Source organism: Bombus vancouverensis, chromosome 6, assembly GCF_051014615.1.
Source record: "Bombus vancouverensis nearcticus chromosome 6, iyBomVanc1_principal, whole genome shotgun sequence".
In the NCBI taxonomy this organism is placed as follows: Eukaryota; Metazoa; Arthropoda; class Insecta; order Hymenoptera; family Apidae; genus Bombus; species Bombus vancouverensis.
The window spans coordinates 19019531-19046618 of record NC_134916.1 but is presented as its reverse complement, the minus strand read 5'-3'; the positions used below and the strand labels follow the sequence as shown (position 1 = coordinate 19046618).

Below are 27088 nucleotides of genomic sequence, written 5' to 3'. Positions count from 1 at the left end.
CGATATCGCGTCTCTCGTCTACGCTAAACGCTACGCTAGTAATAACGAAAAACAGAAGTTCCTGCTTATACTATCCTTGTGGAAACCTGTACTAGTTGAATAGAGAATTTATTTGCTTTGTGAAATCGCGTGTTTACATAGCGAGTTGGCGAGTTGTCGGTCGCGATTATCGACGAGCGTTCTGTCGCGTCCGGAAAAAAGCCTCGAAGAAAAAAAGAGCAAACAAGAAAGAGGCGACCTTCGTAGTCGTACGACGAGTCTAGACTGAATATCGATGAACTTCCGTGGTTTTTTGTAAAAGTCCTCAACGATGATTCTCGAGTCAAGCGACCGATCCAACGTTGCAAAATAGGCAATTCCAGCCGATTGGAAACTTCAGAATAGTCTTATAGACACGCTATCTTTTCTTTCGCGTGATCACGTTTTGCTCTAAAATTTTGAAGCTCGTGGAATATGCATGATCAGATATATATCGTACAACGATAGTAAAGATTTATAGATCTTTAGAAGGCTATTCATAGATGAAAGAAAATTTGTAAATATTTTCTGAAGTAAAACGAAATGTAATGGTATAGGAAGTATAGGATGTATAGGATGTATAGGATGTATAGGATGTATAGGATGTATAGGATGTATAGGAAGAAAGTTAAATGGAGGAAATAAATTTGCAAAAGTAGTCCTTGCGACTCTAACATGCAAGTCTCTATATTACGAACAAATAGCGATTCATCGTTCATCAAACGAAACATCATTATTGGAAACGGATTGAACCCAGTGACGAGATATCGATAGATCTAATTGCTACATCCATCGATTTTGATACCCGGAGTGTATTCCTGAAAAACATTTTCATCGTATGTAAAAAAAAAAAAAAAAAAAAGAAAAGAAAAAATGGGAAAGATTCAAATTGATAAAATAATTGAACTAATTCTTTCGCAAGGTATGTGTGATGGACTCGAGCAACGAGTTTATCGGAGGGAACGTGATCGTCGGTTCCTGTATCGTTGGTCCAGCCACAGGAGTGATTCGGGGAGTGGAAGGAAGCGGAAGTCAAGGAAGAGAGCACTGGCTTCATATGACTCAATCACCGAGGAAAACCATCGACATGTGGCACACATTACACTAAAAGGAACAGAAGAAGAGAAAGGAGTAGAAAAGCAAAAGAATCGATCGATGTTACGTTCGTCGCGTACCGTTTTCTAAAAAAAAACAAAACGTGGCCATTTTATGGGAACGTGGACACAATTTCTTCTTTATTCCTTTTTGTTTCGCTTCCTTGCCGGATTGCGAAGGGAAGAGTACAATCAAAAAGCATAGGATAAATAATCGGTAAATGGTATATGTAAACGACAGTAGCAGTGTTATATATGTGAAACCGCTTTTATGGATGTACTCGAGACCACTAACGAATAAGAAAACCGCGAAAAAAATACATCGTTATTGTCCGTTTCAGCGAATCGCAAGGATCGATGTCCCTCAATCCTCGAGAATCTATTAATACGATATTTCGCTGTACCAGATTTTCCGTAGGTTTACTATGACCTTCGAGATTGAATCGTCTGACCTAGAGGAAATGGTACGTATTGTGAGATAAACAGTTCGTTTATTCATAAACAGGGAATCGTGTCACAGCAAGTGGATGGGAGAATATTTTGAAGGAAGGAAGAAGGAGAAAAATTTGCGTATGGAGGAGACAATCGTTTCGTATATACACACTACGTATTTGTATTTGGTATTTGTATAATTTGTTTCTACTGGCGGCTAAATGTACCTTACACAATCAGCAAGATAATTATTCTATTCGTGGTAACGAATATGAGTGATAGTAGATAATCGTGCTTCAAATGATAAGAAACACATCACCGTACTTTCCGTTACACAGTACAGTATTTGCTCGAAGTAATTTCAAGATAAGACGTTCGAAGGGTGATTTCAACTATAAGTAAATAAGATGGTGATAGGATAAAAGGTAAAAATGAACAAAAAGAAAAAAAAAATTAAAAGACAGGAGAGAAAAGGATGAATAATTTGGTAAATGATATGTTTTTCTAGTCCTAATGTGATTTTTATTATAGTCTGAAACCACTCCGGTGATTTCAGACTAGTATACATACATATGTACTTCCTAGGCCTAAGTTTGTACTATGCAACAAAACTGACCTCAGAGAAGTACAAGGCGTGCGTGGATGCGCCATTGAATAATTACAAACGAACCGAAAGCCTAATGAAAACGATTCTCCTCCGATAAATATAGTATAATCGCGTTATCGTTGTTAATGTCGTAATTATTTACGAGTACATAAGCAGCAACAGAAAATGCAAAAAATTGTCGCGTGTACTATTATCGTGTAACGTTCGTTCAGACACAAGTCTTAAATACGGATCTTCTGAAATACTACTGAATAATAGAATATATATTTCTCGATTTATTACGTTCCTTTCTCACACTTTTGCTAGGCATACAACACCGCTAAAGAGTTCAAGAGAAATAGATAAATACAGAAACAAGAAATCAAGTTCTATGTATTTAATAACGAAGTCTGATTTATACGAAAGATAACGAGGAAGGACAAACAAATAAAGAAAACCAAATGAAAATGTGAACATTTCCGACCAAAGTTTATCATATCATATATACCGATAATTTTGAAAATTTCAGAGCTTATATCTATTTATTGTTAATTTAAGAGAGTTCGACTAAGGAACCTGCCGTACTTATAAATATTTTAGGCTCGTACATGCGTGTATTACAGCGATTAAAATGTTTTTGATTCGTTGGCTGCGAGAATACTAATAATGTGACAAACGTTACCTGGTGAAAAGAAAAAATTAAAATTCGTTAAGTATGTTGTAAGTAAATATAAATATATGTTATATAAACATATATATATATATATACATGTAATGGTATATGATTACGTAACACGTAACAGTTGGTGAAAATGAGAAAAAGGTTTGTTGGGAAGAAACGCTTAGCTAATTATGAGCGTGGTCCGAATCGTACGCTTAACTTATACTTAACAGTATTTCTATTATATTCCACATACATGGTATTTATATTAAAAAAAAAAAAAAAGACATATATGTACACATATATTCATATTTTATTTATATACACATTTAAGATATATATATATATATATATATATATATATATATTTATATATCTTATATGTATATATTATATACATATAAAAATGTTCTTGTACGTATACCGTATAATAAAACAATCATTTTGGGTGTCTAATACAATACGCGCGTCTAACATTCCGAATATACTTGTAATAGCTGTGACGGCATGTAACGACTACATGAATTTCGTGTTTCCGCATTCATCATAAATGATGAAACAGAATCTCGTTAATAATCTCGGAATAAACGTTACATTTTTATCGTATTTCTACCATTAACTTTCATGCGCCTATTTCAAGAACGATCTCACGCGTCGATTATTTCTTGCTACTTTTCAATACAATACATAGATAGACACCCCCTTGTTGGACCTGAATTTGCCTTGCACGATAATATTTAAACCAAATAAAAATGCTCGCATCTATCGCGATTCCCAGTGGTTAGAACTACTCGATGATACTATTTGGATTATGATCGTTGTACAAACAATAATTGACGAAAGAAATAAGGTTTATGGTATTGCGGGGCGATCGATAAGCAAGGCAGAGAAACAGTTTCCACAACTGATTTTCTGCACGTTTCGAAAATGTCTCTAGTCTTACTAACGTCGTAAAGAATGTGCAATGTGTCCTAAATGTGAAGTGTAATCGATATTTTCTTGTAATGTATCCTCGTGATTCGATTTAAAATAAAGAACTACTAATATCCATCAGAATCGTATATTTCATTTCATCTATATATTAGAAACGAAGTGTAGGATGTAATTAGAAAGAAATTGTAAAAATTTGTACGGATATGATGGATTTTATCATTTTTATTTACATTTTGTTTCGTTATGGATCTCAAAATTATCGCGCATCGTTAAACATATATTATTATTACAAACATTGTTTCATCTCTACAATAAATAATACAAAACATCCCAAATTTTTTTATTTATACGCACTATGAGATCAAGCTATAATACATTTTCTACAGTTGTTGAAATTATACACCTGCAATAATCTTTTATGCTATTAAAATGTCGAATTTACATTTGTTGTCAAATTCTCTGTAGAAAGATCGACAAAATCTTTTGCACCTTTGCGTCGTATTGATAACGCTATATTCGCACCATTTTTATACCATTTGACTTTAAGTAATACGCAACATCCCTTTTCTATAAAAACACAGAAACAATATTTCATTAAAATTTGAAAAAATTGTTTTTAAATATTAGTAATAATTTACATACCTAATTGGCCTCGTTCATGAGCAGCAGCTAATTGGTTAACAACGCGTCTTTCAATTTCGTACTTAATAGAGCGTGCTCCGTAATGAGTGTCGTATCCTTCGGCTAAAAGTGACAGAACTTCTCTATTCCATTTCAATTCTATTTTATGCCTTTTCTTCGCACGATCTGCCCAAGTTTCCAATTCTTTTACAACTAACGATATAAGTTCAGATTGAGAAAATGGTAAAAAGTATACGATTTCATTTATTCTACCCAAAAACTCGTCTCTACCAAAGTGTGACTTCAATATCGGCCTCACCTGTGAAGAGGACATTTTTTTTTTTTTAAATTCGTTCTAAAAATGTTAAAAAAATGTTGTAAAGAAATCAATACATACTACTTCGTCTTTAAATTTACGAGATATTTCAATGTGTTCTGGATCCTCCTCTGTGTCAACATTCTTATCCAGTTTTTGCTCCATTACACGTTGAGCTTCTTCTCTAAGGTGTACCGCGTGATCAGCGATTACTTCGCTTGCCAAATTTGATGTCATTATAAAAATTGCATTTTTGCATTCGATTGTTTTACCTTTACCGTCAGTGAGTCTTCCCTAAACAAATATTTAGATTTTCATTTTGATATAATATTTTAATGTCATATATTCGATAAAACACACAGAAGTAATCATACTTCATCGAACAATTGTAACAAAACAGTCAGTACATCGGGGTGCGCTTTATCAACCTCGTCAAATAATACAACAGCATTTGGACATTTCCTTAAAAGTTTTGTTAATTGTCCACCATCATCATGGCCAACATATCTAATCGATACAATAAAAAAGAAGAATAAATGGTAGGTTATGTTTATAATATCTGAAATATACATATAGCGTGATAAATAGGAATAAAATTTACCCTGGTGGCGCACCAATCAGTTTAGCAACTTCATGTTTCTCTTGATACTCTGACATATCCAATCGAATAAATCCTTCCTGTTTATTTTTATGTATATATGCAGCTAATTGCTTAGCCAATTCGGTTTTTCCAATTCCTGATGAACCTAAGAAAAGAAATACTAAGGGGTGTTTTTCATCTATCCATCCATTCTCTTTCCTTCTAATAGCTGCAATTACACAGAGTATTACAAAAAGTATTATATACACCTTATGTTTATATATAAATTATTAAGCGTATAAAATAAATCTTACTAGATGCAACGATAGATATTGCTCCAGTTTGTCCAACGATATACTGTCTCAAACGTTGCTCTAGTGGAAATCTACGACGTTCTTCTAATTCCTGTTTACAATATCAGGCAAAAAAATGGATCAAAAATAGCACTACATAAAAATCAAAGCTTGATTTTAATCATATGTACTTTTTCCTTCGTTATCTCATCATATTTTATCGCGCGTTTTATAAGCATTTCTTTGAGTTCTCCATCTTTAGCATATTCTACTGCTCTATGTCCTGATTCATTTTTCATTGTTGGATCAGCTCCTGCTTCTAATAATGCTTGTACGCAAGGCTTAGAGTCTGCTAAAACAGCATAATGCAATGCTGTAAAACCTTTGAAAGTGGCCCTACTATTCAAATGATCGCAAAATTCTTCCTCCCTTATCATGAGCACTGGAAATTTGGAAATTTATGCAATATCTTGTAAGATATGAATAATATATACAACTATGCTATTTTTATTTAATTATCGTAATTTGTTTCAATCTTGTACCATCCAAAGTATGTAATCCTTTTTCTATAGCAGTTCCATAAACGTTAATGAATTCATCTTGAAGATTAGCATCTGCTCCGTGTTTCAATAAAAGTTTCACAACCTCTGGTTTTGCATTAATAGCAGCAAGATGCAATGCTGTCCAACCTAATGGATGGCGCATATTTACATCAATACCTTCTTTTATAATCTACAAACCAACAGTTTCTTAGCAATTGATACTATGATGAAATATCTGATGAATACTCACATTCGTTAACTCTCGAATATTGCCATATTTTGCAGCCAGAAAAAACTGTTTATCTAGTAAAAAATATTGATAGTAAATGGATGTTTATTCCATGTAATTACATATACAAAGACATATCTTCTTTAATAATATATACCTCTGTGATTTTTGGCTTCGCAAAGAGCTATGGTTATACCAATACCACCCAGTATAAATCCTATGTTTCTGAAATTTTTTTTTTCATCATTAATGTCATATTTATTTCGTAAGACTTTCATTCTTCTTAATAAAGGACGAATTTCCTTCGATTTAAGTATATCCAAAAATTTATATAATGGATACATGTGTTCCTGAAGTTTCCAATAGAGCTGGGCATAACCTTTACCATTTTGATGGAATACACTTTTTATTTCATTTGCTGTCCATAAATTTCCTTTATTCATCAGAGCCGTTGAATTTTTATTCCTTTTTATAATTGAAGAAAATCGTAAATTAAACAGACGCGACATTTTACAGATGTGGATATCATGTACTTATGCGTTTGGACCGTATGATTTTTATATTACACGATTATATCTACTATTTATTACTAGTATATCGATATATGAATTCATTGAATAACTGCCAATAATTCATATAATAATGCAGTAATACAAATCGCACTATATTTACGTTTTTGACCGCTTTATTTCAAGACTGCTTTAAATCACGCTCTTGTACACAAGCGCGACATATCATGCAACATTTTATGAAATTGGACTGACGTATAATATAATATATACATACTTAAGGAAGCAACTTTTTCTCTTGATTATATACGTAAATATAGTCGGCATAAGTAATTTTATTAAAACATAACACACAGTTTGCACATACATATAAAATTTTTATTATTACATATAAAATATAACATATACATATAATGTTTACAATTAGAATTCTATGTAATAGTAATAATTGTAATATATGTGTGATTATATATATATATACATATATATATACATATATATATATATATTACGAAATATCACCCATTAATTCCACATATAACTTTACTATAATCAAAAAATTGTAACGGTGTAAAAATTTGTAAAATAACGTTGTTTAACATATTCAATTACAGTAATTCAAAATTTGTTTCACAACAGGCATACCGTCGTGCAAACCAATCATACTCGTGCGCAAAATTTGCTATATATAAATTCAAAATCTGCGAGAAACGATACGCGGGGAGAAAGAAAATGTAATAGCATAAATTCTTCTAATCGATTATTTGTATATAGACATGGTAATTTGTAGCAAAATAATGTTGTATATCGATCCATTATTTTCGATCCTTCGAGAAATGAAACTGACTATGTCTAAGAGGAAAATTCCAATGGCGCATAATTCCAGAATGTTCCAGAGCAGCCGACTGACCAATAGGAATCGTATACCGCAGCGCCATGATTGGTGAATTTTCAGCAGAAGTTAGCAGAAAGAAGTAATCACAGTTACCGTGCGGAGAGCATTTCATTCAGACTATTGCGTGAGTGTAGAGCGAGAATTTATCCACCGTACACGATAATTATTAACGCGAAATCTAAACGACTATCAATCAATCGTCCATCCTTGTCCAGGATCAACGTTTAATCTTTGATTTACGCAAGATAGTATTATTCAGTGTCGTAAAGAAAACGTCGTACCCAGTCTCAGCCATGGCTGCTATGTCCGTGATCGGAATTGACTTTGGTAACGAAAGCTGTTATGTGGCTGTAGCACGGGCGGGAGGCATTGAAACTATAGCTAATGATTACAGTCTTCGAAATACACCGTAAGTTTCTTTTATTATAATAATCGATACCTAATTTTTTCTCTTATGTAGAAAGATACCGGTGCTCACCCGGTATCTCCGAGTATTTCTCTTGTTTCGCTGATTTACGTGAAAATTTTACGTAAAAATAGTAGAACAATTTAAAAGTAGTAATACATAATTCATTTCTGTACAAGTAGTATGTAAAGTAGATGATGCGGTATTCGATCATTGCCATTTATGTTCAAATCGTTTTATCTACTTAAGCATACCCGCTTACTTTCACATGACTAAGAAGTACAAAAATGTCCATAATGTTAGTTATGGTCCACGAGCTATTTTTTCTTTATTTGAATTTGGCGTAGTCATGTAAAATGGAATCAACAATCGATTTAAGTCAGAATAAATGTAATGAATACGTTACTACTTGACGTTACTACTTACTACTACTACTGTTACTATTACTACTACTACTATTACTTTCCCAGTTTCTTTGTGTACAAAATGTATACGAATTGTTATTTCTTTTACGTTTGAGTTATCGAAATTTATATCCGAACATGACGAATTTATATGTATTACTTGTTTGTAGATCGATAGTATTTGATAATTGTATTACTACATAAATAAATTGTTATGATATTTGTTATATTTTTTTTTTTTATCTAATATTAATATCTAATAAAATATGAAAAAGAAATATCTGTAAAAATAAAGATATTAAAGTGTATGTAATAATTTGATATTTTCATTATTAATTGTTAAAACATTAAATATAACTTATTTTTATTAATTCTGTTCTTATATAAATGTCATGTTATTAAAATTTACGTTTTTAAAATAAAAAAGACTGATATTTTTCATGCATGTATATAGGTGTTTTATTATTAATTTCTCCTCTCATAATTTTATAATCTAAAATATTTTATTAGATTTTTTACTGAGAGAATTAATAAATTGAAAATTGAAAATTTTTGTGTTCTTTAACATATATATACTTCAGTATGAAAAGCAGACTTCCAGGATGATTACATTATTCTAGAAATTATGTAGAATATTGTATGATGTACACATGCTTGTTCGATATTATGCGAATTTTATGCATGCTGTGGTAGGTGAAATTTGTATTTATATAAATATTGATTTTAGATCATGTGTAGCATTCAGTGGGAAAAATCGAATTCTTGGTGTAGCTGCTAAGAATCAGATGGTGACCAATATGAAAAATACCATTCATGGATTTAAAAGATTATTGGGTAGAAAATATAATGACCCACAGGTACAAAGAGAGCTTCAGACATTACCTTTTAAGGTAACTCATCAGTCAGATGGAAGTATTGGTATACATGTAAGTTGTTTTTAGATATGGAATTATTTCCTTTCTATTATATCTCAGCAATAAAATTGAATGATTTATGGTTATGTTACTAATATTTCATAACATATATAGCTATTTTATAAAATTGTAATAATTATTGTATTAACATGTCAAAATGTTATGGGAAAATAATATGATTTTTTGTAATTATTTAATGTGATATTAGACGTTACTTAGATTCAATCTGGGCATTGTGCCAGATTTCTCACATTTATAGGGACTCATATCTTATTTATATCTCTTTAGAGCAGTTAAAACACGATGAATCATATCATATATAATTTGTACAATAAAAACTATAATGATAAAAGTAATTATGTAACAAGTACAAAGCAAAGATATTTATACTTATTTCTAAATTTTAGGTACAATATTTAGGAGAGGAACACATTTTCTCACCTGAGCAAATAACTGCAATGTTATTTACAAAATTAAAAGATATATCTGAAACTGCTCTTCAAACTGTTGTTAATGACTGCGTTATTTCTGTTCCATCATATTACACGCAAGCTGAACGTCAGGCATTGCTTGATGCTGCACGAATTGCTGGTTTAAATGTTCTTAGATTATTTAATGAAACAACAGCTACTGCTTTGTGCTATGGCATCTATAAGCAAGATTTACCAGCACCTGATGCACCTCCGAGAAATGTAGTCTTTGTTGATTGCGGCTATGCAAGCTTACAAGTAAGCATTTGTGCATTCCACAAAGGAAAACTAAAGGTATGTAATGATTTTTATTACCTTAGTAGTAATTATCTTAACTGCTATTAATAGTTATATACTTGCAAAAACAATAAAATTATTATGATATAATCGTACATATTATATAAATGTTATATTTTATTTCTAGATGATAGCTAGTACTTTTGATAGTCAATTGGGTGGAAGGAATATAGATTCTATTTTAGCCGAACATTTTTGTAAGGAATTTCAATCACGTTATAATATTGATCCACATAACAATCCACGTGCATATATAAGACTACTAGCAGAAGTAGAGAAATTGAAAAAACAAATGTCAGCCAATTCAACGATGCTTCCTCTTAATATTGAATGTTTTATGGATGAGAAGGATGTACATGGTGAAATGAAACGAGCAGATATGGAAGCAATGTGTGCACATTTATTTAAACGCGTTGAATCCACTTTACGTCGATGCCTTGAAGATTCTAGTATGTTTTATTTTGCATTTAATGTTGTTACACACGTAGTTTAATTTTGCATAAAATATATTTTCCGTTAATTATATATTAATCTGCAATACCTTTTGTAGAATTAAAGTTGGAAGACATTCATTCAGTTGAATTAGCGGGTGGTTCTAGTCGTGTTCCTGCTATCAAACGGTTGGTTGAAGAAGTGTTTGGTCGTACTGTGTCTATGACATTAAATCAAGATGAGGCGGTTTCACGAGGATGCGCACTTCAGTGTGCGATGTTGAGCCCCGCTGTTAGAGTTCGTGATTTCTCGGTAACTGATATTCAACCGTATCCCTTGAAATTAACGTGGGATCCTACTCAAGGGGAAGACGGGTACATTAATATTCGCATTTTATGTATAATATTAAGGATATTTAAATAAGGACACATTTTTCTGATTTTTGTGCTATTATTTTAGTGAAATGGAGATCTTTGGACACAATCATTCTGTGCCATTCTCGAAAACGCTGACATTTTATCGATCAAATCCATTTACACTCACTGCAAGTTATACTATGCCATTAGCATCATATCCTCGAACTCACGTTGGTAAGCATTTAATTCTTTTTATTATTTAATAATTCTTTCTTATTACTTAACGGTAGTTTACTATATAAACAACATTTTTACAGGTACATACACAATAAAGAACGTAAAGCCAACGCCAGAAGGTGAATTGTCGAAAGTAAAAGTAAAAGTGAGGATAAACTTGAATGGAATTCTTACTATTGTATCGGCTTCATTGATCGAGAAACGTGAACTCACACAACAAGAAAAAGAAGAAGAAGAGAAACAGCAACAGCAGCAACAGCAAAATAACATGGACGTTGATCAGCAGCAAGACAGGAAAGATAAATCTGATCAAGAAGCACAGGCAAATGAACCACCAGCACCTGAAGTATGTATATTCATTGTTACTTCACCTTTCATTCAAATTATATGTATTCAAGGTCGTTTTTTATCAACTTATGTGTAACAATATTAACATTTAGTATAACATTTACTTTGTAATACATTCATAAAAAAATTATATTAACTTAGGGTTAGGTTTATCTAACTGTTTGTTGAGCTAAATAATAATGGTATGTCCAATAAAATAATACTTAAAAAAAAAAAGGTTTATTGCATAAATAACAATTATACTACAACGAAGTGTAAATTAAATGGAAACTCATTAAATTCATTCTTTGGTATACACTTTTGTAGAAGAACAGTATTCATGCTTTGAATGTCTGATGCATGACTATGTGAGTTTGTTGTGGTTTAGGTGAGCATGGATAAAACGCGACGGAACTCAGATGCTGATGATGGTGGAAGAGGTGCGGGGGGTTCTGCCCCTTCCTACTCCTCCAGGATTCTCTCTTGGCTCAGCTCGGTACGCGACACACTATCATTACTTGGACCCATATGTTAACTGAAACATGTGCAATAATTTATGACTTTTGCTTAGGTTGTTCTATTATTATAAGTCATCGATGGTTACACGAATACCTTGTCGCGTGTAAAAGTGGCATAAGACTTTTATTTCTTTCATCACGTCAGCATCGTCAATTACTTGTTATAAGATCATTGTAATCATAAAATGAAATGTCCTGCATGATATGAGATTCGCGTGCTACTACGTATTATATATGTTACTATTCACTGTCTCAAAAAGGAAAAAAAAAAAAAAAAGAAAATCATTTTCTTAAGCACATTTTATCATTTTAAAAGAACTAAGATCTGAAAATGTTAGGTTCGTTTGCAATGTAATTGCTTGTGATATGTCTCTATACTTATTTAATATTTCAAATACATTGATAAATTAATCAAATTCTATTGATTCGTGTATATCTAATATAAATTATTTATGACCTAGAAGTTTCCTACACATTGTAGTTTCTTTAGTGCATGATATTTAGTTATATTCAAAGGTTTTAAGTCTGTGTCGATTTCTTCTGCAAACTCGGTTAATAATAGCAACGTATAAGAGAAAATAACGCAGTCAGAATATTTAATTTGAAAACGATTATCAATATAAACATATGCATATTATAATCTCGTGCAAAGTGTTACGATGCATATGGGTCCAAGATACAGCTGTGTCACGCCGTGCTGTCTGTCTTTGCTCAGTTACTTTTCTACTGGGTCGCAGAAGGAAAAGAGACAGTAACTTTTTATAATGCAATAGCTATCAATGTGCTAAAATTGTGAAGGCAGGCAATGCGGTTCGGTTTTCGATTCGCATATTTTATGTGAATGTTCTTTATTATATAACTACATAATATATCTTGAAGTTGAAGTAAGGCGAATTGAAAACTGCTCGCATAAGTATAATGCCCCTCTTTATCCTCTACTCATTTCTATCATCACCTGACTTCCAGTTTGTGTGCCTTGGTTTAAAATGTTTCAGTTTTATTATGACATTATTATATTTATTTTATCTATTGTGTGTGATTACGAATTATTACATTAAGAATAAGAAATCATTTTTAATATTCTTATGAATGCTAGATAAAAGAATTAACATAGAATGTTTTATATGTATTTCTTTCGTTAGTATTTATAATAATAAAAAAATAAATTTTAATATAAATTTTATTGTAGATATGTATAGATAGATAAAAATATTTCATTTGGATATCTTATTATTTTTGCAGGGCGACGATAAAAATGACGAAAGTAAGGGTAAAAAGAAAGTTCCTATTCGTACCATTGATTTACCGGTGGATATGTGTGAATACGGACTTTCTCAGCGTGATTTAGATGCCGCATTGGAAAAAGAGGTAAATTATGTTTATTACGTTTATTTAATTGTTAGTACATTTTTTATAATTCGTATATTCTATATTAATATGTCGGAGATGAAAGGACATCGGAGCCTTCCCTTTGGAACTTCGGGAAAATCCCCTAACACCGTAATCTAGATTCTATCGTAGGCGTAATTAAACAATTGTCGTCTTTCGATCCGATTGTATTTGTTCGAGATTTGTGATAATGAGCTTGGGCTTGAGGCGACAGCCAGTCGCCGAACGTAGCCGCGATCACGGGATGAACGCTTTGCCTAACAAAGGTATGGAGTAATTCTATAGCTCTCCTTAAAAGAAATATTTGTAGCGGCACGCGACAGTAAACATTCCAACGGTTTCTGTCCCGTGGCTCGCCACACGCAGACCCTATTCTTCGGGTATGATGGTTACCAGATGCCGACGCGTCTCCACAGTACGTGATCAGCTAGCCCGAGGGCCGTTATAAACACTAAGATCTGGTTACCTAAAGTCCTTCAAACAGACAAACAGTCTTTGTCCCAACTACGGGAAGATAGGGGAGATCTATTTTTTTCAACGAATGACGTCTCCCACTAGCAACTTTCCCTCGAGGGCGGCTAGCATCTTTTTCTAACCACCGATATGGAGATTGACCAATTTTAACAGCAACGTCAATTTCTGAACGAAGGCTATCCTCGACGAATCCGATGATCTCGTGCCCTTAGACACATCCCATCATAGTTTTCCTCCGCAGCATCATCGCGACGGAAAGTCATTCTCTCGTGAGGTCGTATTAGCGAGTTACTTAGTGTCTGTACGCTCGGTGGATATTCCACGTTTTAACCAAGAATCCGACTTAGATTTTGTGAGCATGTTCATCTATCATCCCGTTGACCGCGGATTCGTTATTGAACCTAGGATCATTGTCATTAGTTTCTCGAGTATCTAATTACCACGGTTGTACTTGTCTAATTCTATAATAATCGTATTTGCACTAGTCAATGTCTTCTCTATTGCATAACGACAATGTGTAATCTAAACGAAGTTTCGTCTCACGCCCCTAACCCTAGCCCTAACTTTAATGTAAACCCGACAAATATATATTTTTACATCCAAGTCCAAGATGATCGCTGAAGATAAACAGGAAAAGGAACGTGTTGATGCCCGTAACGCATTAGAAGAATATGTTTACGATTTACGTGCTAAGCTGTCGGAGGAGGATCAATTGTCCACATTTGTTACGGAAGATGACAAAGAAACACTTTATTGTACATTAGATGAAACTGAAAATTGGCTGTACGAAGAAGGCGAAGATTGCCAGCGACAAGTTTATTCAGAACGGTTAACACGCCTTAAGGTAAGTTACATTTATACTTTTTATTAGATACCAAATAAACATTTTCGTTTTAAAATTGAAAATTGTATGTTTTTTTTTTTTTAGTCACAAGGTGAACCAATTAAAGAAAGACGAATGGAATTTGAAGGCAGAGGCTATGCTCTTGATGAATTAGCAGGAGCTTTGCAACTTGCTAAAAAAGGGATAGATCTCATTAGATCGTCCAGTGGAAAGGATGATAAATATTCCCACCTAACAGAAGAAGAGGTAAAGAAGGTTGAAAAAGTAGTGCAAGAAAAATGGACGTGGCTAGAAGAAAAACGCATGCTTCTTGCCAGTACACCTCGCACACAACAACCGCCAGTTACTGTAGCTCAAATTCGTGCAGAGAAACAGGTATTTGAAGCATATATCTAATTTAATGTATAACCGATAATACGTTTATATATATTGCCTTTTACATATTTTCTTTATGTTTTAACAGTCACTGGATAGTGTTGTAGTACCAATTTTAAATAAACCAAAACCTAAAGTCGATCCACCAAAAGAAGAGAAACCTAAAGACAAAGCTTCTGAAAATCATCAGAAAAATAATCAAAATAGTCAAGGCGATGCTCACTCTCAAACCAATCAACAACAACAACCCCAGGAAGAGAAAATGGATGTTGAGTAACGGTCATCCAATTTTATGTGTGTTTAATATTATTAAATCTACCATGATTAAAATAACGAAAATATGTCATTACACAAGTCATTTTTATCATGTCACAAAAGCGCCTGATATGTTCTTAGTTAGCAGATGCGATTGTTTTTTCTTTTCTTTACCCATCACAATTTATTGCTAAGTTTGCTGCAATTTATTGATAAGTTAACCTATTTAAGAACAACTATCATTAATCTAAGTATATTGAAATTTGAAGAATTTTTTTCTGTAAATCACTTAAACAAAGTTGTATGTATATTTTACGTTCAATTAATTTAACTAATATATCATTATAAAATTATTTCATTCAAGTAAATTTCTATAAAAATAGAGGTGAACACGGAATAAATAATGATAGGCGCTGACATTTTTAAATTTCGTTTTATATTGATAAAAACGTATAAAAAAAATTTCTTTTTTGACACGTGTATATGTATCCACTGTATTCGTTTATGAAAAATAATCAATTCAGTTAAAAGTACACGATATTTGTAACGATCTTTTTATTTCTTAGGACGTTACAGGAATATTATTTTTGTAATGTAATTACGAAATTCTTCAAGCTTTAATATGCTTTTAGGAAAGCATAACAAAATTTTTATCAGTGGAACACTCTAAAGAGATCCCTGATTTCATTGCCAGTAAGATTTAATACATTGTGTCCTATAATGTATAGAACAAGTATTAAGTTAGAGCTAATGACTAAATTAAATTGTGAAGTAGTTAATATCGCAGGCGATTTTATGTATTTAATTACAATAAGCATTCATTCCAATACTTCCCAGGCCGACAGCAAAATATTCTGTCACACAAACTTTTGTTGCATTTAAGATACTTAAATAAATTAATATTTCATTAAAGAAGTTTATTAAGCTTGTTCTAGGATTTGCTTACAGCTTTGTATGTTTGAAAGGGCTGCTAACTTGAATCGTGTATATTTTATGATATTTCAACATTGTCAAAGCTTTGATGACATGAAATTACGAGAAATGAAATTATAGTTAGGTATATTGTACATAATTCATAGTTTTTCATAAAAGTAAAATATTTTGCCTTTCAAATTGTGTTCTAATTAATTTGATAAATATCTTTTTTTATAGTTGTTGCAACGGTACTGTTCATTGGTACTAAAAAGGAATCGGTAGTATATTGTGTTGCATTGTATATTGATCACCATTTATTTTGTTATTTATTCTTCCTTAAAGGTAGAAATAAAGTACATGACTACTATTCAGCGTTATTAGGGGCGGATTTGTACTGAAATTTTGTAATAATCTTCTGTATTTTATTCCCCTTTCTAAAAATTCGTATTTGTAGCTTTTTAAGTAGCTGTTTCGAAATTATCAGCCTAAATACTACAAAGGATTATAAATTCGCCCCTGATCTAGTACTGTGATCGGTAAAGTGCACTACAATTAATTTATGTATCTGATGTGATTTATTGAGGCACTAGAAATTATAAACTAATCTACTACAACGTTTCTCAAATATAAAAGCAAAATATATGTAATGGAATCATATTCCATATAGATATATGTATATTGTAAAGTTTGTGCTGTACAATATGCAAATATTGTGTAGGAATGTCACTGCTTCTTTTTATTTAATAATTACGTTTCATTAATTGGTACAAGTATAGTTATATTCGTCCTTCATGCAATTTCACATCACTAAACAAAAAAAAAGGAAAAAATAAGAGAAAAATATCGAAACATTAACAAAAAAAGTATGCAATTGCAGAATGTAACGCAATACAATGTAACATGTTTTTTTTTTCAATGATTATACGCGAATAAATGTGTTATCAAAAAAGTGTACTTAATCACATATGTGTTTCAAATACAAAAAAAAAAAAAAGTGATTAATCTCGTTTCGTCTGTGTCTTCGATTGATCATCGAAGTATGCGCGATATATAAAAGCGCCCAAAGCTACGTGTAAGACAAGGATTGCAACTCCAGCTGAATACACGTTGCTTGGCACTTGATCGAGCCCCAATAATCCTAAAATGTATAAAAATTTGTTTAAAATATTGATACGATGTCAAAATTATATTCGTAAATATGTGTATATCATATTTTGATTATTACACAATTAATGTGTAATAATCAAAAGTATATATTGTGATGTACTGTATTAAGTAATTTATGTATATGTAACATTCCAATTCATAAAGTTTGTACATAAAAGGTATAAAATATTGGCTACTAGATTAAAAAATATGCAAAAAATATTCTCAAATATTCTCAAGAATTATTTACTACTCATGTTTATGTTAAACTATTCTATTATTAGATACTTCCCCTAAATATTGAATTAATATATATATACATATATAATTTTATTAAATATCATCAACAAAATATAATTTTTTAAATGTACGTAAAAAAGTTAAACATTCTAATAGCATTGTTTGTTTCCGTACCATCAAAAATAAAAATCTTGCTAGCAAAAAATGAAAATACAGGTAAGGCTATTATCACCATACAGTGGAATAATACTGTTTTAAAGACTTCTAGTTCTGGTAATTCCTGGAAATAAAACTACGTATTAAAGATATTATTATATTTAAATGCATATATACAATATATCAATCAATTAAAATGTAAAAATGAACACACCTTGATACTTGCCATGATGTAAATGTATTTTTAATTAAAATTTCCTTAATACTATTCAGTTACTAGTTACAATACCAATTTTATTAGATTTAAAGATATATATAATATTATCATTATATTACTAATTTAGAAAAATATAATTCAACAGTTTTTATTAATGTCTAAGAAAAAATTGGAAATGAATATGTATTATTTATATAGAAAGTTGAAAAATCATTTCCTTTTCTATTTTAGTATACTATTTTGTTGAATGACATACATGTATAAATCTGTATATAGAACTTATACGATATTATATAGTAAAAAGATAAGTCTGATATTTTGATGGATAATAATTTAGACAACAACGTAATACGATAAATTCGTACACTCGTTATCTTGTGAATATTTAAGGTTATGTTATTCGATTTAGTACGTTATAAATCCCACCAGAGGAAGGTTGTATCTCGCATGTCCATATCCTTTTTGTTAGCGTTTTCGTATCTGGTTTAAAAAGGTTGTCACACGTTGCACTTTGTATAATTGGCCAGTTTCTTTTAGTCATAAATCCATCTCAATAAATCACTTTAGTTGTCACTCTTCTCGCAGTATATTGCATTTCTGGACAGTGATTGAAGCGCAGTATCGGCACGTCCAGAGCTGATTCACTTGATTGTATACAGGAATGAAGATTAAAAATAATACGTTGTAGCAATACGTCACTGGTTATAAAGTGTTAACAATTCATTTATAAGTATGGGATGTTGTTACAGTTTTTGCAAAGAAGACAGCGATCCGCAGGTAATAAATTAAATTATTTTAGTCAAGTGGGATGTTTTGAAAGCTCGATTTATTGTATAACATTAGATATGTTAAAAGATACATATAAACTTTTATCGCAATTTCACTTATTCGGATTACGTATATAAGACTGAAATAGTCAAAATGTATATTATATTCTTATATGATTCACATCTATAAAATTGAAATAAAATTCAAAGACTAGAATTTCAATTAATTAAAACATGTAATTTATCTGTTTATCTTTGTAGAGTGGAGAAGCAAATGAAAGGACACATTTGTTGGTAGATCCTGTCAGTAATAACACAAATATACCTAGAGTACACAGGTGTGTTCTTTTTATATATATTTATATATGATATAGATAAAAGTTGTTCAAGCTTTTTCATTTCTTTTCCTTTCAGTGATGATTATGTTAACCAATATGCAAGTTCAGCGCCCAAAAAAACAGATGAACAAAGTGCATTAAATAGAATTTTACATGAAACAGCTGCGTGAGTGTTTGCTTCTACCTTTCTTAGTCCTTATGTTTATGTTGCCCTTATTTTTTTTTTTTTTTTTACAGTTATTTGGTAGAATATCATAATAAGGATCAATTAATTATGTTGATATATTTAATTTCAGTAATGTAATAGATGTTGGAGCACTAGATTCACACAACTTAGAACAGCACGAATATATGGATAGATCACGTGCATATTCTAAACGTATAGAAGCTGGAGGTATTAAAGTACCTGATAGTACATCTTGCTTACTCAAAGATGTTCCTGCCCCAGAAAAGATATTGGCAGCAGAACCTCTTGATGCTGAAGATCATGGACTGGTAAACATATATTATATGCAATATAACATCCTACTATTTAAATATTTATTAATTTTTATATATGTTTTTATTTATAGATAACAGAAATGCTCCATAAGGCTGTGACAGCATTAGAGGATGTTAATGTTGAACACAAGGAAGATTTAGTAGTTCCTTTTTTATCGTGATCTTTTGGCATTTCCTCAGCAGGATTACATCTTGCTTGAGTGAAATCATTGTACTACACAACACTGAAAACATTATACATCTTTCCAAAATGAATTTTCGATAAGTTAATCTGAATTTACTTCAGATTTTAGAATAGAGTGGGGCTAAACGTCCGACGGGTAAAATGCCCCGAATTTTAAATCTCCGTTTGTAAACAGTCGGTTGAATATCGCATAATGTTATTTAGACAGCGAGCGTTCGTCGCCATTCGCACACGAGCGTTCGTCTCGAGCGAGTCTTTGTCATACGAAGATCTTAAATTTGGGACTTTTTATACCCTGGACTTTTAGCTCCATCCTATCTTACTTGAATTTGAATATTGATGAAGCATTATAATCTGGTGTATCGTAGACAAAAGTTCAGGTACTACTTCTTAATAACAAAAAGTTAAAATGGCTTGACAGTTTTTCTGAATATACATAATTATTTTAAGATGTTACAAGTTAATATATTTCCAAACGACCAGTCTTTAATGAAAAAGCTGCATTTGGTAGTGCTTTTCCATAATTTATATACGATATTGTAAAAAGATAAAACCACTGTTATTAATCTCCACTAAGATGTATATCGAGAAACAATATAAAAGGGCTATTTTGTCATAATTTAATAAACGCAATCATATATTATAAATTTATCATTTTTCGCATTAAAATTTGCAAAATTAAGTTTTATCAAGCGAATAACTAACTTTTTTTTTTGTTAACGTTCTATCAGCGTTAAAAATATTTCATATACGTAAACGGCATTATATGAAACACGGTAGTTAATATGTAGATTCAGTAACAATTAATATTCACGAATGCGACTGGAATATATTTCGTTACTCATATTAAAGTGTATATTTTAATTACCATGCAAATCTTTGTCTTTTTTATATTGTACGTTTATATTGTTCTTATTTTATATTTGCTACAGTGTTGCAAAAAGTATGTACAATTTCAAGCGAGAAGGAGTTCTTAACTTAAACATACACATGTGATATTTATATAAATTAGTACTATTACTAATATTATATCCTTTACTCATTGCCACTTTTTTTATATGTATTTCGTTCATCAAAATTTGTTAATTTTATATTTTATTAAAATTATAATAGTTATTACTCCGCTATCATCTCTTATTTAATTGATATGATATTATTATTATCTTATTAATTGATGAATTGCGATATGATAAATAAACGATATAAATTGTGAAATTATATATTGTTTCGTGAATAACAGTCGTATTAGATAAACTTAATTATAGTCAACAATAAACGATGATTAAACAAACGTTGTATAAGCCGCACTTGTTACATTATTAATTACATTTATTGAAAATTGTAAGAATTAATTTGTTATCAAAGCTATATGCACAAACGCATAAAGACCGTCAATATTGGTTATTTATTATTTCGTAAAATATATTTATAAAAATACTTTCTTTTCGTATTTAAATGCTCCACCTTTTACACATTGAATGCTACCATTCCACTACTCTAATACTATTTCAAGATTTAGAAACTTCGACTTCGAACAGAATTATTCAGTATATAGAGCATTTATTTTTAAATATCGTAGGATTGAATTACGTAATTCGCTATAAAATTTTATTCGGTAAATGAATGCGGGAATAATGAAAATGTGGAGAAGTGATCACTACGGATAGTACATCGGTAAATCGATTTAAAAGGAAGCGGGAAATGAGCTGTTAGGAACGCGCGAAGTTTGACGAGAGCGCGGGAAGTAGGTGGTGGGGATAAGTCAAGCCAGTAGATTGGTTGGGCGCGTCGAGGCGCGGAGGGGCATCGACCGGTCTGGCATCGGGCTGCTATCGGACTGGCAGGTCCCCCCGTTCAGTACCACCAATACACAAGAGCCGAGGACTCTCTATCGCCGACCATTGGTCCTCAATTTGCCGACCAATCATTGGGAAAGTGCCCACGAAAATATCCAATGTAAGTCCACAAATTATCAAACATCAACGGGGTACGCGTACGACCGCGCATCGTTGTACGATTAACCGCGTTTTCGTTTTGTGACTTGTTCGAATTGCGAACCCGTGTCTTCTTGTGCTTGAAAAAGTCTTCCCGCACGGCCATGTTTGTCGAGACGAGCGTTTCTCGTCCGAAATTCGCGTCGTTCCATACATTCCGAATACCATCCAGCAGACTTGGTCTTCGTTTCGTACGTCGACGTTCGCTGCGTGTTAAGGATCACGAAAATACGACGTTGATCATGCCACCGAGAACAGGATGCAATATCCTTCGGAACCGATTTCTACCCGATAGAAGGTGATGATTGCTGGCTGGCCTCGATTCTCTTTCCTACGTATCTAACATTCTGCACGTGGGCTCTTTAGACCTCAATGTGTTCGCCACGTTGGCGATCTTTATCAATGCGTACGAGACAAAATTGTGCCCGACAGAATGAAAGAAATCATCGAGACTCTAACCTTTCTACGCATTCCATTTATTTATTTTCAGTTTGATACAACAAACACGAAAGTTCCCCTGCATGATTCATGGAACTTTCGTATATACGAGTTCACGTGTATACACAGATTTTGTCTTTGTGTATGTACATACATGCATGTAGTGATCTTTGTCGCGTTAAACCTATCTTTTTCCATCGGAGAATTTATACTTGGCTTTCTATTAATTTACTTTCCAATATAACTGCATTCTGTCTTTGTTTTGTTGTGAGGTCAATGTCTTCTGTTTAGCGATAGGAGTAATCTACAATGGAACAACTGGGTGAAGGGCAGGCGGTTGTGGTTGGTAGTGCCGGAGGAACCGTCCAGGTTGTTCAAATGGGCCAAGGAGGTCAAGCAATGATGTTACCACAAGCTATACAAATGGCAGCACCAAATGGACAAATACAAGTTGTTCCTGTGTCTAGTTTAACTAGTACAGGCCAACAAATAGTAATTCAACAGCCACAAACACCTCAAATCATTCAAACTCCAGATGGACAAACATACATTTATCAGCCAGTACAATTAGAGGGTCAAGTTCAGCAAGCACAGCCAACAGGTATAAAAGTATATGATTAACGTAGTTGTTAAATTGTAAAATTTATATACTAATTTCATATTTTTTGAGTAGTAATTAATATCAATGGGAATCTTATGCAAATTGCTGGAGCAACGTCGCAACCGCCAACTACCGCAGCAACCACAACACCAGTACAACCCTTAGCAAGTCCTACAGCAGCAGCGACTCAGGCAGGAAATGTTTTCATGGTGATTACTGTTAAAGTGTCTCTTTCACTTACATAGTCTGTGTATTATATATTATACCGACTTGTAGTGATTATGGAGCGACAAGGACAGCGTAATGTCTTTTTTTTTTCTATATAGTTTCTTTAGTTCAAAATTTAAGTATATAGTTAGTTTAATATGAACTAGGTATCGTCGAGACACTTAAACATACGTGGTTTTTGATGTTTCAGATGGTACCAGGAAATAGTGGACAAACGCAGTTTCAAAGAGTGGCATTGCCAAATGCAGAAGTTTTTGAGGAAGAACCTTTATATGTAAATGCTAAGCAATATAGGCGTATATTAAAACGTCGTCAAGCACGGGCTAAATTAGAAGCTGAGGGAAAGATACCTAAAGAAAGACCTGTAAATATATGTTTAGTTACGGTTAATTTTATATTATATGTTTTGTTGCTTATGCATTTTACATGAAATTAGCATTTTCTTACAGAAATATCTCCATGAATCTCGTCATCGACATGCAATGAATAGAATTCGTGGCGAGGGCGGTCGTTTTCATTCCGGTCAAGTAAAGAAACGAAAGTAAGTCTCTATATATATATATGTATATATATATCTATATATATATATATATATATATATCTGTTTCTTATTATAGTTCTTTATGCGAAACAAACACAGTGTCTCATTCATTATTTTACGCATATAAGAGTGTAATGGTTCCAGTAGAGCAAACGAAAACGCCATGATTACCCAGCACATCACAACTTCGACCAGCACCAATACCGTTCGTACTATAGCAATAACAGCAGCAAATGTAGGTGTACAATATCACGACACAGATAATATGGCATCGACGATTGTCATTGAAGTAAATATAAATGTTTTTCTGAACGAAGTACAAAAATTTTGAAGTAAGTTTAAGTCTGGACATTTGTTACAGAAACAAGGTATCCCCCTTCAGGAAATGATTTCTCAAGATGATATTGTTACCTCGAACAACTGCTTGATGTAAATAAATGTTTAAACTAGAAGTTGAGGTGACGCATGAACAATTAATCAGTCAAAAACGAAAAATGTGTTAGTGATGACATTCTACGTATGTTTGCATTAATCTCCAAAAGTATAATTTGTAAATAATCAACTTGGTGCGAGATATAATGCAAACAGTTTCTGAAAACAAGATGCTGTGAAGAATCATCAAAACTGTATATACTATGAAAAGGTTACAAAAAGATTTACTTATATTTTTTTAATTTGTGCGTAGTCTGGCATAGATTTGATTAACACTATTGCTACTAGTATTATGTCACGGTATAACGGAAAATTGGATTAAAAATTAGATCAACTTTCATTATAGTGAAATTGATGAAAGATATGTGGTACTACTTTGTGTACATAAAAAAATGCTTGCAGTGTTACATATCAAATTTATAATTTCAAAACGTGTAAATTTTTCTACAAATCATATCGCCACGTTCAATCGAGAGACTGAACTATATAATTTATTGTTACGTGCTGGGTACTATTTTTAGATTAGATTTTATAAATGAATTAATCTTAGCTTCCATTATAACGATGAATGAACAAAATACAAAAAATATGTACATCGATAAGACTTTTTGTACAATTTTACGTGCGAGTACAATTAATTTAATCAGATAAAAAGCTTTATGGAATATAGTTAATTGTTAAGAATATATTATAAGAAGTTACTCATGTTTTTTGCAGTGGCTTATGTAAATAACATGTTTAATCTTGAAATGTTGGATATTGTGGCTGAACAAGGGAGGCTAGGTAACATGTAATTTATCTGAATGGTTTTGGAATCTTTGAAAATTTATTAAAAAATTAATTCAACTTTACATTTAAGATCGGATTTGCGTTCGAAATTTTTAAAAAATTATTTTATTTCGAAACTTTTATAAAATTATATTATTTTATTTATATGCAGATAAATATAACATTATCGTAATAATTCTGCAATATTTAGGTTATTATTTGCTTTTTCCTACATATATCTCTTACATATTATTAAAATGGCATTTTTCTAAAGTTCAAATGTTAGTTTTTGAAAGGGGAAATCACGATAATTAATTTCTCTTGATATGTGATGAAATACATATTAAGATACAGCACCCTTCTTTTTTTACAGACGTAAAGAAATTGAAATAAAAAGAGACGAAATGTTTCACTTTCGTACATAAATATTTTGTTAAATGATCTTAAAGTTGGGTAGAATTGTAAATAATTTGTACGAATGTAATGTAAGAAAGATTTACGTGGAATGTAATACTGTGTATTCAGCGTGAATGCGAACTATTGTAAATGAATAATTAAGTTGAGTGAAAATAGGAAATAATATATTTGTAAAGTGGCTATGTACAAGCAAAACAACATGGGTTGTGTTTTGTAATAATTCGTGTCTGATGATTTAATTAACGTAATCCTTCGCCAATAGCTTATCTTTAATTTTAATAAGTGATTACTGAAAATAATTTTCTTCTGGTGAAAATGGGAGATAACGGGAAGATCGGACAAAAGATTAGATTATGTTGGAAGGAAGTACAAATTTCTTGTCTGCCAGAATTTCCGAGCATTCAGACGGTGGACTGTCGGGTCCTTTAGTATATATTTGTGGTTCAATAGGTAACGGTGGACCGAACAAACATTCTTTTACTACTCGATTTCCGGTAGCACCTATCTTTGCATCGTATTCTGAATCTCCAGTTCTAGAAAGAATAGATTGTAACAACCTATAGAATTAATGGCGGATACTTTTTTTTTTTTACTACAGAATTATGTATATAAGTAGGAAAGTTTTATAAAGGACAAATGATAATAATCGTTGCTCGGGACATTTTAATCCTTATTGGATTTACTACGAATGTACTAGTGGATAAGTTGTTACGTCGGGCGACCGTTTACCTAGACCAGGTCATATACCGCGGGCCAGCCGGACACCAGATGTCCTTCAGACCGAACAAATATCTTTTCTAGATCACTTTTTAAAGACTATTGTCTACCACGGCTTAACCAGGGAAAGCTGGGTTTTCCCACGTACGATGCTTCCTAATAGCAACTTTCTATCGTAATTATGGTGGTGAAAACATAAGTAATATTTATCTATGCCAACAGAACTGTCGTAATCTTGCCTTCTTACCTTATACGAAGAATTTCTCTTTCTTTTCTATTGGGTACTAAATTGTCTGGAGGTTTCTTTGCTTTCTTTAGCCGTATCAAGTCTTCCGTTGCAATTTTCCATGGGTTTCTGTAGGAGTTGGTTTGAGTGGTTTCCGATATGATCCAGTCTTCCGGTAAACGAATGTCTTTCCATTTTCCATATGTTTTCGCACGAGCTGAATAATCTCCTAATATTATCAAATTTTCATTTTAAAATATATATGTAAATGAAATTGTAGTTTCGTTTATAAAATAAAACCTTTTGAATATTCCATTTGATACACAGTTTGTTTAAGTTTGTTCTCCTCTCTTTCGATTAAATCCTCATCCGGTACAACTTCGGAAAGAAATTCTTTTAAATGCCGGTATTTCTTGCGAATCTAAATATTTTAAAGTTATATCAACACTGTTACATGTTTAAAGTGTGCTTTGAAAATCCACGCGATGTACTTTAACTCCACAACGAGCTACATTAAAAGAATTTAACGGTTTTCAATTATAATGCAACATGGTAATAGAAAAATATTTATTACGAGGTATTGCTCATATACTAATTGTTAATAGCAAATATCGTTGCTTGTTTACTCTGTTTAAAGCTTGTTGTGGATCCTCGGTTTGTTCGTTTAAGGTAAGAGCAGCATTTTGTCGTTGTGTGTTCAAACACTTTCTGTAAGGGCCATTTAAATTATTCAAAGGCGGAGGGTACTCGGGTTGTGGTCTGTATTCCTTTGGTCTACCAGTTTTCTTCGATGGGAAATCCTTTTTATATATCGTTGTAAAATCACGTGCTTCGTCTTCCACTTCTAGAAGCATG

General features: G+C 32.0%; 7 protein-coding genes across 17 annotated transcripts in view; 4 read left to right on the top strand and 3 right to left on the bottom strand.

Moving 5' to 3' along the window:
* Positions 1 to 3841, top strand: part of Sytbeta (Synaptotagmin beta) — a 97415-nt gene extending 93574 nt beyond the window's left edge. For all 5 annotated transcript variants that reach the window (XM_076619172.1, XM_076619174.1, XM_076619171.1 and 2 more), the window contains one exon: positions 941 to 3841. In XM_076619172.1, coding sequence (XP_076475287.1) covers positions 941 to 1126 — 186 coding nt within the window. In that variant the 3' untranslated portion in view covers positions 1127 to 3841. The remainder of the gene's footprint in view (positions 1 to 940) is intronic.
* An 87-nt stretch (positions 3842 to 3928) lies between these two features.
* Positions 3929 to 7072, bottom strand: LOC117159789 (mitochondrial disaggregase). The gene is made up of 10 exons (XM_033339936.2): positions 6463 to 7072; positions 6327 to 6379; positions 6077 to 6266; positions 5726 to 5976; positions 5556 to 5646; positions 5263 to 5470; positions 5036 to 5168; positions 4743 to 4955; positions 4367 to 4664; positions 3929 to 4291 (listed from the first exon to the last, which is right to left on the bottom strand). Exons 1-10 carry the CDS (start codon positions 6812 to 6814, stop codon positions 4149 to 4151), a joined length of 1932 nt encoding a protein of 643 aa, XP_033195827.2. The 5' UTR covers positions 6815 to 7072; the 3' UTR covers positions 3929 to 4148.
* Positions 7073 to 7781: 709 nt separating this feature from the next.
* Positions 7782 to 16520, top strand: Hsc70Cb (heat shock protein 70Cb). Of its 2 annotated transcripts, XM_033339890.2 has the most exons (12): positions 7782 to 8118; positions 9247 to 9445; positions 9841 to 10197; positions 10328 to 10649; positions 10751 to 11006; positions 11092 to 11222; positions 11306 to 11571; positions 11941 to 12048; positions 13313 to 13438; positions 14538 to 14777; positions 14862 to 15152; positions 15241 to 16520. In XM_033339890.2, exons 1-12 carry the CDS (start codon positions 8003 to 8005, stop codon positions 15427 to 15429), a joined length of 2601 nt encoding a protein of 866 aa, XP_033195781.1. In that variant the 5' UTR covers positions 7782 to 8002; the 3' UTR covers positions 15430 to 16520. The 2 variants fall into 2 exon arrangements, with proteins under 2 accessions (XP_033195781.1, XP_033195782.1); XM_033339891.2 differs by lacking the exon at positions 11941 to 12048 and having other exon boundaries at positions 7783 to 8118.
* A 354-nt stretch (positions 16521 to 16874) lies between these two features.
* LOC117159754 (vacuolar ATPase assembly integral membrane protein VMA21 homolog) lies at positions 16875 to 18280 on the bottom strand. The gene is made up of 3 exons (XM_033339893.2): positions 18079 to 18280; positions 17883 to 17988; positions 16875 to 17460 (listed from the first exon to the last, which is right to left on the bottom strand). Exons 1-3 carry the CDS (start codon positions 18091 to 18093, stop codon positions 17321 to 17323), a joined length of 261 nt encoding a protein of 86 aa, XP_033195784.1. The 5' UTR covers positions 18094 to 18280; the 3' UTR covers positions 16875 to 17320.
* A 208-nt stretch (positions 18281 to 18488) lies between these two features.
* On the top strand, positions 18489 to 21308 carry Lamtor1 (Late endosomal/lysosomal adaptor, MAPK and MTOR activator 1). The gene is made up of 5 exons (XM_033339892.2): positions 18489 to 18858; positions 19110 to 19186; positions 19263 to 19352; positions 19483 to 19681; positions 19759 to 21308. The coding sequence occupies exons 1-5, from the start codon at positions 18814 to 18816 to the stop codon at positions 19846 to 19848; spliced, it is 501 nt and encodes a 166-aa protein (XP_033195783.1). The 5' UTR covers positions 18489 to 18813; the 3' UTR covers positions 19849 to 21308.
* Positions 21309 to 21690: 382 nt separating this feature from the next.
* Positions 21691 to 26546, top strand: Nf-YA (nuclear factor Y-box A). Of its 6 annotated transcripts, none has more exons than XM_076619278.1 (7): positions 21691 to 21827; positions 22595 to 22904; positions 22977 to 23095; positions 23323 to 23496; positions 23582 to 23673; positions 23818 to 23962; positions 24017 to 26546. In XM_076619278.1, the coding sequence occupies exons 2-7, from the start codon at positions 22613 to 22615 to the stop codon at positions 24104 to 24106; spliced, it is 912 nt and encodes a 303-aa protein (XP_076475393.1). In that variant the 5' UTR covers positions 21691 to 21827; positions 22595 to 22612; the 3' UTR covers positions 24107 to 26546. The 6 variants fall into 6 exon arrangements, with proteins under 6 accessions (XP_076475393.1, XP_076475392.1, XP_076475390.1 ...); XM_076619277.1 differs by having other exon boundaries at positions 22977 to 23113; positions 23821 to 23962; XM_076619275.1 differs by having other exon boundaries at positions 22977 to 23113.
* On the bottom strand, positions 26251 to 27087 carry LOC117159779 (uncharacterized). Its single transcript, XM_033339927.2, has 3 exons — positions 26860 to 27087; positions 26534 to 26654; positions 26251 to 26462 (listed from the first exon to the last, which is right to left on the bottom strand). The coding sequence occupies exons 1-3, from the start codon at positions 27085 to 27087 to the stop codon at positions 26251 to 26253; spliced, it is 561 nt and encodes a 186-aa protein (XP_033195818.2).
* Between the last annotated feature and the right edge of the window lies 1 nt (position 27088).